The sequence below is a fragment of the Antedon mediterranea genome, chromosome 3 (assembly GCF_964355755.1).
Source record: "Antedon mediterranea chromosome 3, ecAntMedi1.1, whole genome shotgun sequence".
NCBI lineage: Eukaryota > Metazoa > Echinodermata > Crinoidea > Comatulida > Antedonidae > Antedon > Antedon mediterranea.
In genome coordinates this window covers 27,010,656-27,021,926 of record NC_092672.1, presented here as the reverse complement: position 1 = coordinate 27,021,926, position 11,271 = coordinate 27,010,656, and the positions used below count along the sequence as shown (strand labels likewise).

Here is an 11,271-nt window from a genome sequence, read left to right as displayed (position 1 = left end):
CTAAATAAGTTGTGATACAGTCGTTAATGTCGTTATCATAATTGAGAGAGTGTAAGTATGTAATGTAATATTGAGACTGTGTGTAGAGTTGGAACTCTGATCTAAACGAACAACGTATCCCTTATTATTTTTTTTAACAGTCCCGTGCTAAAAATTTAGTTAGTGTTTACCGACCGACCGACCAACCAACCGACCAACCGACCGACATAGTGACCTGTAAAAATTAGCAGTTGAGTTGATTTGTAAGAGGACTTTAATTGTGTTTGTATTTTACGCAATAATGCCAATTTACACAGACGGGCGGTAGCGGTAATAAACATATAGATCTATGTTATTTCTTATGACCATTTACACACAACGTGGAGTGGACGGGCGGTTTCCGCCCCCATTGTTTTAGATACAGATTCTACGTGGAACAAGCTACGCGGTTTTTGACTTACCGTGTTACCGCTTGTCTGTGTAAAAGTTGGCCTTTAAGAGGACAATAATTGTCCCTCATATTTTTGTGCGTAGGAACTCGCATATCATGTCTTTAACTAAGTTCACACAGTAGGCCAATAGATTACACTTTAAAATAATTATAAGATTAGAACTACTTTTATACTGCAGTTCATGTAACATTCAACAAGATCATAATGTAGTCTAAGCTAACGTTATACTGCATAGAAGGGGCCTACATGTTGGATTTAATTTAGTTGTCACCCACAAGAACGTAATGACTCGCACCAATTAGGCCTACTGTCATAGTATAATAGCTTTAATAGTTGACTAAGACTCAATTCTTGTGTGGTATATCATGTCTCGCAACAATAAACAGCACTTGCAGTTTCTTGTCTGCTGACTAGTATACCTTTATCTTATATGCGTTACTGTAACTTTATGACTGGTAAGAGAATTGGCTGGTAACGTTGTGACGTCACCTGTAAGATTACAATGATTCGCCCACCACTTACAAAATAGATGTTATCTCATAACAATTACGATATATGAAACATAACATGTGTATTTTATTAATGTATATTTGTTCAATACGCGATAAATAACAAACGAATCAAAACGTGAAGAAGATTTCATAAAGTGTTTGTTTAGTTAATGTTACATTATTTGAAGGTTTGCATGGCGAAATTCGAATGTTTATATAAAGTTTGCGGTACACCCACGTATAGTTCTGAAATGAACTGTTGAGTTTTTCGCCGTTTCGATCAATATGTTTTGATCCTCCTCAGGAGTGAGAATGGAGAATGTTACATTTATACGATTATCAGATGTGTTTGCAAACTCGTAATTGATTTCTCAACTGAAGCTAGGCTACTATACGCATCACGAGTAATTCATATTACTTTGCATTTTATTTTCATAATCTCTTGCAATAGGCCATTTCTATTACTAGGCCTACATGACCAGTTTTTTTATTAACATCATGTTCACCATCATTATCATTATAACAAAATTACATTACATTATATAAAAAAATCAGTTTTAATACGAATATATTTTACATTTATTCAAAATGTATAAATACAAAATGTCAAGGTTTTCATTTGTTTCAAATTTGAGCTGTTTTTTTTCACAGCAGCATTTTTTTTAAATATACACTTTAAAAAAAAATCTAATATAAAAAAAAAATACATGAAAACATACATATAGAGCATGGAGGAATCAATCCACCACCTAGGAAAGTTTCGGATTTTAGTCAAAATATAAAGATAATTACATTTTAAGGTAAATCCTCCTAACGAAGTCTTCATAATAGGTACAAGAACATTTCGAGACACGAAATTTAGATTTACCTCAAAATTATTTTTATAATCCTCCATACATATAGTATATACATAATTTTATTGATATAAATCACTTTCAATTACATAGTGCTTTTGTTGAATAGTCACACCCACATAACCAGTACATTATGTTACATTTTACAAAGAATGGTATGGAATGTTATAGTATATTAGGCCTAAATTATTATTATTATTATTATTATTATTATTATTATTATTATTATTATACTAATAATTGTCAATCTTGAAGAAGAATTTCTGTTGTTATTTTATGATGATGATGGACAGATAAAGCATTTCAGTATTCAGTATTCAGTAAATTATACTGAGCTACACGTGAACTCAACACCATAAACAATCATTTTTGTTGTACGATTTGAACACAACAATACGAACGTTTAGTAACTAATAGTATTGCATAATAAGAAGGCCTAGCAAAACGTTATTTATACATGTACAGTTTAATTATCTAATTACAATTAATAAAACAAATAATAAAAGCCTAAATTTGGAAACCTATTCCACCAAATGTCTGGCTATCAGAAGAACCCTTAATATTTATTAGTGACATAAAGACAAATTGGAAACCCCTATTAAAGGGACACTCTTACAGTATAGACTATTAACCGAGCATTCAAACATAATGGTGGTAATCATATTAAATAGGTAATTCTTAATTAAGGCACACTAATATCAACATGGACAGTTTTAATAAAGGAATACTAATATCAAAGGGACGTATGTTATTAAAGAGACACTCGATATTAAATAAACGCACATGAGATATTCATATTAAGGAAACACTAAATATTAAAGGTACCGTATTAAATGAACATGTACTCACAATAAAGAGGTACACTTGGTTATATTCACATTGACAGGGCATTTATAATTATAAAAACAGTCATATTTAAGATATAATAATATTAAAGGAACAGAGTTAAACTTAAATAATTTAATGAACACTCAGGATTAAAGGGACATTCTGTAAAACGATTGTCCTTTAATAGGAGTTTCACTGTGTGTAGTTATTTATCTTGAATGTCACAATCGTAAACAAAACAGTGTTTATCACTAATTAATAAAACTATAGTTTCCTGTATCTATATTAGTATATATTAATTTTTAGATCTAATAAAATACATATGTTACAGAGTTAAATTAATAAAAATACCTTCAATTAATTAAGGTAACCTGCAATCTGTACACCCCTATTGAGACGGACACCCCTATGAAGGGGGCACGTTATAAGGAAACGAACGAGTGCCCTTATAACTATAACACTACGGTCAAAGGCACTTTGTTAGGTCCCAAAGGTTCCCCTTAATATGAGTGCCACTGTATTGTGAAAACGCATAATTACCAAAAATGTTGATTTATATACTTCTTAAATACCACATAATACCTACATATTTACAATAAATTTGCATATATCATAAAGAAGACAATTCCAGGTGGGTTTATGATAATTATTATTATTATTAGTATTATATAATACAATAAACATCTTACATTATATTAGGTTTTCACATTCTGACATGCAGTAGATCCCCTCGTTTGGGACACCCTAGTAAGGGACACTTCCGTATACATACATACATATACAATACATGTTTTAGTGGACACTAGTTGGGTCCAGAAGGTGCCCGCGTAATAGGGGTTCCACTGTATATAATTGTTCATATTACCAAAAAATGGTATTACATTTTTAACACAATGTTATATTTCATGTAATTATTTATTATAATTAAAATAATTAAAATTAATAATCCAGTAATTCTTTTCCTTCAGATTTGGACCTTCCATTCATAGTGCATAGTAAGACACAGAGAAAGATTACAAGTAAAAGAACAAGCAGACCAATCAGAGCAATCCACCATGGTTCCAGGAAAAGATCATCCCCGTCATCAGTCAATGGATCTAAAAAGAATAGAAAGTTTAAAGGTAAATATATTATTTCAATTTAAACTTTATTTTTGGTCCACCTCGGCGACCGACTATCTCAGCTGTCGGTTTCAGAACGCGATATATACAGCGCGTCATATACAGTACTGTTGACAGCAACTGTTAAAAGGAAAAGCAAATATAATATTAATTTTGTTGATAAGGATTGAGCCAAAGGTTTTTTATATACCGAAAACATTCTACATTCTTAAACGGTAACAAATCAATGGAAATAAAATCCAAATCTCTAAAATAGCAAATTAACAACAAATTTACTTGTTCGTAAGAATGTTTATTTAATTTTTATTCCATATTATTAAGCTGCGGGTAATACTGTACATTGTTTTTAATTGTATGTGAAGTATATAGGCCTACTACCGATATGAAATAACAAACCACTTCCGGCTCACAAGATTCTCTGTATATCTCCACAAATGGAACAATTTGTCACAATTCTGTAATACAGTGTCATACTGTATGGATTTTCTTTCTGAACCACTAATTATAAATGTGTGTGTGCGCCTTACCGTTACTACTTTTTTCTTTATCTGCGCAATCTTCACCTTTAAACCCATCGAGGCACACGCATGCAAAACCTGTGTTTGTGTTGATGCAATCGGCTCTATTTTTACAAGGATTGGGATTGCAGCTATCAGCTGAAAAACAAAATTGCCAAAATTAAAACTCTTTCAGAATTCAAATACCGTGCAAAAATTCCATTGACTAGGAACCAATGGTTTCCTTGTTGTTTTCATATTGTTTGTTCCTGGTACACTAGGGGATGGGAGGGGTTACACTGGTGTGTGGGGTGGGTAAGTGGGGGAGGGGTTACACTCACATAAATAACATACAGTATCAAATGAAAATATATGTTGGAGAGATATCTCGTCATTTTGTATTTTTGTGAGGGTCACTGTGATCAGCTTCGGCTGGAAGGATCACCCTCGCAAAATATTGTTAAAATAAATAAAAATAAATTGCACATTTAACAAGAGACAGAAGATCACTCGGAATGTAGGGAAACTGACACAATTATTGGGATATTTGGAAGGTCTGAATTGGTGAGTACACTTGTTAAATTATTTGTTGTGATTCTCTAACTTACTTATAACCTCTTGACAGTTTGTTCCGCTGTAAGAATTCGGACATCTGCACTGGTATATATTTACTAGGTTAATGCACTCTCCATTATTTTGACATGGGTTACTAATGCACTCATTAATGTCTGTAAGTAATATTAAAGAACATGAATATTATAACAGATATACAAAAATGCTTACAGTACCATATATTCAGAGTCCTATAGGATTCTATAAGACTACAGTAAACTATCATCCAATAAGAAGCCCTGTATAATATACGATTCTTATATGAGCAAGTATGAATCCTATAGGATTCTATAAGACTATGTATGGTTTCATAGGATCCTTATACTATCCAATAATAAAGTCTTGTGCAATGCTAAAAGATTTTTATAGCACAAAGGCCTACACTAATTATATAAAATAATGTATGATTCCATAAGGATCTTTACACTATCCAATAGTATTGTACAATACTATAGGATTCATATATGACCTAACCCTAAAAGCCAGTTTCATAAGATAGGATCTTATCCTATAAAAAAGAGCTATTATAATTCTATATTTTAGCATTAAGTCAAAATAATATAAGCTATACGTTTTCTTGTACAGTAATCTCATAGATTTTGACTTGTTAATAAAAATGTATAACGTTTTACCATTTTCACAGTTTTGTCCTTCATATCCTGTTCCGGAGCAGTCGCACATCGGGCTGCCACTTTTTAAAACACAAGCGCCCCCATTCATGCAGTTGTCACATTTGTCTATTTAGAAATAAACAAACATGAAAGGATCAATAAACATTTCCTTATTAACACTGAAGTGATATGTAGTATTCGTAAACTTTACATGAATAGCCCCTGCGTTATAATAAGACAGGGTGAGACACATAGCTATGATGTGATGATGGGATTCGCCATCTTAGTATATGTTATTGGAGAGTTTTATTATGTATTTTGAGAGTTACTAATTATAAAGAGTTGAAGTTAAAAACGCATTCTTTATAGTCTTTATAATCTGCTTCGAACACACCCATGCCATCAAAATGTGCTTTGAACATTTTGGTTTCGGTAGAGTTTCCAGCAGTAAGAAAGAAATCTGAATTCTATATAGATTCATTTTGTTTACCTTGTTGACAAAATTCTCCTTCATAGACCTCAGTACAGGCACATGAGAAGCCAGATGCAGTATCATTACAAGTTCCACCGTTTTGACAAGGACCTTGAGAACATGAGGTGATTACTGAAAGAGAAATGTAAACATAATCATTCAAATGGAGAATGGCCGGGGCATCAGAACTTGAATTTGAAAAGATGCAAGTTAAATCATCATTTTATTCAGTATTAAAGAAGCAATCAATTAAGAAATACAAAGAGATAAACTCTAAAATAAATGGAAAAGAAATTGTCAAAGAAAGAAACTGTAAAAAATGGAAAGAGACAGACTTTAAAATAAATGAAAGAGAAATCTAAAAGAAATGAAAAGAGAGAAACTAAAGAAAATGGAAAAGAGAAAATCTAAAAGAACTAGAAAGAGAGAAACTGTAAAAGAAACGGAAAGAGAGAAATTCTAAAAGAAATAGAAAGTAGAAAAATACATGGAAATAAAGAAAATCTAGAAGATATGGACAGAGAGAAAATCTAAAATGGAAAAGAGGGAAATTATTCGGTGTATGATAAAATTTCACTTCAATTCTTTATTCTATTCTGTAATCATAATGTGCAAAATATATACCTGTATCACAACTTGGACCAGTATACCCAGCAACACAATGACAAGCATAAACATCTGTTGTTTTCTCGCTGTTGTATAAACATGTACCTCCATTCAAACACATATCAGATGGACACGGTTCTGAAAAATAAAATATAAAACGTAATTTACTAACAATTTTAATAAATAATTTTAAAACAATGGTAAATACAAAGACGTTAGAAAAAGACATGACCAGGATCGATGTGAAGGAACAGTCTCAGGATATTGAGAAAGAGCAAACCCAAGATGTTGAAACAGAACATTCTCATGATGTTGGAAAATGGAAAGTTCAGGATGTTGAGAAAAAGTAGACCCAGAATGTTGAGAATGAGTAGAAGGGACAGGTGGTATTGATATTCTAGAACTTGCTTTTTATTTTTAAAAAAGTTTAAAATCATAATCGCTTTAAAAATAGAGAAGCATTTTGGGATTGGATTTAGCATTATAGTTAAAGTTGAACTTGGATTTTGATCCTGTAAAGGAAAAATAGTTTTCAAATATGGTTGGTATTTACTAGTACAAATGTCAACTTTTAAATGTTAAGTTGCTGTGTAATGTCTTCTTAAAAAATATATTTACAAAATAATGTGATTACCAATTTCACAAAGGTCTCCGTTGTAACCTTCTTTACACAGGCATTGGTAACCAGATCCATAAACAACGCATTCTTCAGCGTTTTCTGAACAATAGTTTTCTGGACAACTTGCTAGAAAATAATATACAAAACTATTCAAATATTAGGTAGATTCACATTAACTGTTTTACATTCAACAACAATTACGATAAGGAAGGTCTTCAAAAACACAACCACTGACATTACCATATGTAATATTACTACTGCCGTCACAACTGCATCCTGATTTGAATCTTACTCACCAAATTCACACCTTTCTCCATTAAAATTTGACAAGCAGGAACACTCATACTGGTTTTCTGCTATGTAAGTACATGTTCCAGCATTTAAACACCAGCTCTGGGGACAAACATTTGTTGACATCGTTGGTTGGACTATAAAAGAAAGGTAATAATGTTATCAATAGGGTATCAACAAATTATTATATGTATTCATCTTTTCCATTGATCGTAAACCTCTAATAAAACTTTGTATTTATTCAGTATTGTATTATTCAACTTCTGTTTCCAGTAATACGGTAGTCAATATAAACAATTATTTTTTATTATTATCATTACTGTAAATAATCACTGTATATATTTTATAATTAATATTTTTGTGTAAAAATCACTGTAAATACACGTTATTATGGTTACCATTATAACACCCCAAAATGTACGATTGATTGAATAAAGTTCACATGTAAAGTAAAAAAACATTAGACCACTTCTACATAAAGGTGAATGAGCCCTTGTGTTTAGTATGGGACTGCTCGGAAACCAATTCCCCAGAGCCAAATAGATAAAAAGGATATGACAGTTGTTGGGTGGATTGGATTCGAGTATGACAGGATGGGAGAGGTTATTATGATGTTCAGGTAGTTGATGTTCATCATCAAAGAAAGCTTGGCACTGTGCAGCAAAGCATTACCAACTCTTTTTTACTGTAAAATGATAACTTACAGGTTTCACAATTCTTTCCTACATAGTTGGCAGCACAGTCACATGAATAAGCCTTGCCATAGTTAAGATCATTGCATTCACCTCCATTTTGACAAGGGTCTGATGAACATGGTGTATCTCGTTCTGTAATAAAAACACATTTTTTGTATTGGTTGGTGGAAAGGAACACTATATATTTAAATTGTGTCAGGGCAAAATCTCTGTCTAAACTATCAACCTAGTTTGATGAAAAAAGTGTGATCTACCAAAATGGCGGTGATATGATGTTATTGTATCCATACAGGCACGGGCATATCACATTTTTTGTTGCATAATGTTGCAGACCTATAGTAGAATATTACTTGACATATTGATTGAAACCTTTCATATTATTGTTCTCTTTCAGATTCGCAAAAACTGTTAATGTATAGTTTAGCCTAGTAGATGAAATGTTCCTATTTGTTGGTAGCATTTTGCAACAAGTTGTCAAGAGCTAGGCCAATATTAGCACTTTTTCTGCTGGTCTCCAAATTTATAAAAGCACTGGTTACGGGCTTAACTAACTTCTCAAGCAGATACCCTCATTCTTCTTCTAACACTGTACTTACTTGTTTCACACATGCGTCCTGTGTACTCTGGAGGACAAGTACAGACAAACCCAGAAAACCCCTCGAGGTCTTCACACATTCCTTGGTTTTGGCAGGGATTGCTGGCACAAGCATCCTCCACTATAAAATAAATGAAAAATAATAATTTGCATATTTCATAAACATTTGTTTTAACAGCTTATACAGAGCTGAACCCCTAAAACTCAGTAGTTAAAGTCACATGAAATGTATACTCTAAGCCCTACAGTAGATGTATGTATCCTAAACCTGAATAGGGATGTTCCGAACGAGAGGTTATACTGTATAATTATAACTTGGTGAAGCATTGTTAGAGAAAAGCATCCTGAACTGAGATTTGGAAAGATCATTAAAAGCACTAATATAACATGAATATATTGATGAAGGAAATAGTGTTTTCAAAAGCTTGGCACCTTTTTTTCTGGTTGTTTTAGACATATAGCACGTTTTACTATTTTGTAGCATTTATTCCTGTAGTGGGGCCATTGTTGTCTCAGGTGAAACCATCCTCTATCATTTATCGTTTATATTTTTCAACAGGTCTCTTTACTCTCGTGTTATCTAGCTAGCTGTGCGGGTGTATTATTGGTGTTTCTTAAATATATTTCTACTTTTTAACTTACGGCTCCATTTTTTCAGGTTTACCATTCTATACATTTCCTTATTTGTTACTTTATCATAATAATAAATAATATAAAATAATAAATAAAGAATTAATATATCATTGAAATTCATCTTACCTGGTCTGCAGGAATCCTCTATATGGATCAAGAAACCATTGTCGGTCTTGCCCTGGTCAGTTGTAAACTTTAACCAGATCACATCAGACGTGGTCGTTAGATTCTGTGGTTCAATCTCACCAGTGAATGTCTGGATAGCTGTAGCGCCGTTGGCAGAATCCTCACCGTAACCATACTCCAATATGTCATAATTTTCTTCTGTGTCGAAATCTCTGATGTAGATACGCATGTTATTACCGTTGTTAGTTCTAATTGTCCATAAACAGCTGTCACCATTGTTGTAAGGACTTGGGTAATTATTGCTATGAACTTCGACAGCACTGCAATCCTGAATTGTGTAGTCAATACCATAGCAACCAACCTCTGTAAAATGCCAGGAATCGTGGTTAAAATCTCAAACACATTCTTTTATAAATACATTCAATACTCTATTATAGTTTTGTTTGTTTGTTTTTTTATTCGTTTACCACACATTTTAATATATATATATAGTAATGCAGTGTGTGGTAGGGCACCAATTATTAGATTGCAGAGAATCTTTAAGTCATGGCCACCAGTTAAAATAAAAATAAATAAATAAAAAAATAGTAATACTTTTGTTTCAGAGAAAGACAGTCTATAGAAAAACAAATACAAATTATTATGAGTAAAAAAGGTTTCAAGACCACAAAAATACGGTAGTTAGTACACTAGCTCATTCCGTTTATAAAAAATAAAACATAAAAAGATTATTCATAATTAGTCGTACTGGGATCATGCAATTCAGAAAGATCCTGGAAGAAATCAAAATGTCACTCTCAATCACTGTATTTTATCCTACAAGGTCATTAAATTACTCCACACTTTCAACTTATATTTCTTGCAATTGTATCACTTACCTTCTGAGCAGCTTGTACCAGTCCATCCTATTCCACAAACACAAGAGAAACCATTGACCTTGTCTTCACATATTCCTTGATTCTGACATGGGTTGCTAGAACATTCTGCTGTATCTGTAATGAAAGAAATGACCAAGAATTAATTTACTATTTTAATGATGACAAGATATACAAACGGTTAAATGTTATTCTTACTACAGTATAATCAAATTGGTTTCGGCTTTAACAGCAATAACTCAACTCATACACATTTATTCAACAGATAATTATTTTATAATATAAATTGAATAATCGAAATAAGAAAATAAATAAGCTGTTGATAGGGCCACAAATTAGAAGGCGAGCCTTGTCTCATGAGGACCCTACGGATAAAACAACTAAAAGGTAATGCGTAATACAAAATCGAAATAATATGACCACATGGCTTGCTTATAATAATAGGTTAACTGAGAAAACAATTTGAAATATGATAAAAACTCATATAATGGGATTTAATAACATTATAGTTAAAGACTTTCAATATCAATGCAGACAATTCAATCCACTAACTCAACTCAAATCTGATCCTCTACAAAGCTTCTTCTAATAGAATTGATTTTCTTAAATGGTTTTATTAGAAATTGAAATAATTATAGCACTAAACATGAAAAGTAGTTGTAGTGGGTATTTCCATTTATTGATTTTGTTTTCACACCATTTAACTGCAAACACATGGCCTGGTAAGGTCAATACACTTTTTCTGATTACTATATAGTTGCATTATGGGAGTATGTTTTCTTGCGTGTTTGATCCAAAAATGACCGGGGTGATGATAATGTACAGCGCTTAGAATGTGACGAGATTAGAACTAAAGAGACTGGGATTCATAAGCAAACACCAATGCCGCTATAATGCAAATTAAATAGACATCC

At 32.2% G+C, this 11,271-nt stretch overlaps 1 protein-coding gene across 2 annotated transcripts in view; it reads right to left on the bottom strand.

Annotated features, from left to right (window-relative positions):
• Positions 1-1,987: 1,987 nt before the first annotated feature.
• The window catches only part of LOC140045117 (uncharacterized), a 32,370-nt gene continuing 23,086 nt past the window's right edge, over positions 1,988-11,271 (bottom strand). For both annotated transcript variants that reach the window (XM_072089871.1, XM_072089872.1), the window contains 12 exons: positions 10,361-10,474; positions 9,483-9,845; positions 8,725-8,844; positions 8,138-8,260; positions 7,439-7,570; positions 7,158-7,268; positions 6,542-6,661; positions 5,936-6,049; positions 5,467-5,571; positions 4,831-4,950; positions 4,253-4,381; positions 1,988-3,701 (listed from right to left, as the gene is read on the bottom strand). In XM_072089871.1, coding sequence (XP_071945972.1) covers positions 3,544-3,701; positions 4,253-4,381; positions 4,831-4,950; positions 5,467-5,571; positions 5,936-6,049; positions 6,542-6,661; positions 7,158-7,268; positions 7,439-7,570; positions 8,138-8,260; positions 8,725-8,844; positions 9,483-9,845; positions 10,361-10,474 — 1,709 coding nt within the window. In that variant the 3' untranslated portion in view covers positions 1,988-3,543. The remainder of the gene's footprint in view (positions 3,702-4,252; positions 4,382-4,830; positions 4,951-5,466; positions 5,572-5,935; positions 6,050-6,541; positions 6,662-7,157; positions 7,269-7,438; positions 7,571-8,137; positions 8,261-8,724; positions 8,845-9,482; positions 9,846-10,360; positions 10,475-11,271) is intronic.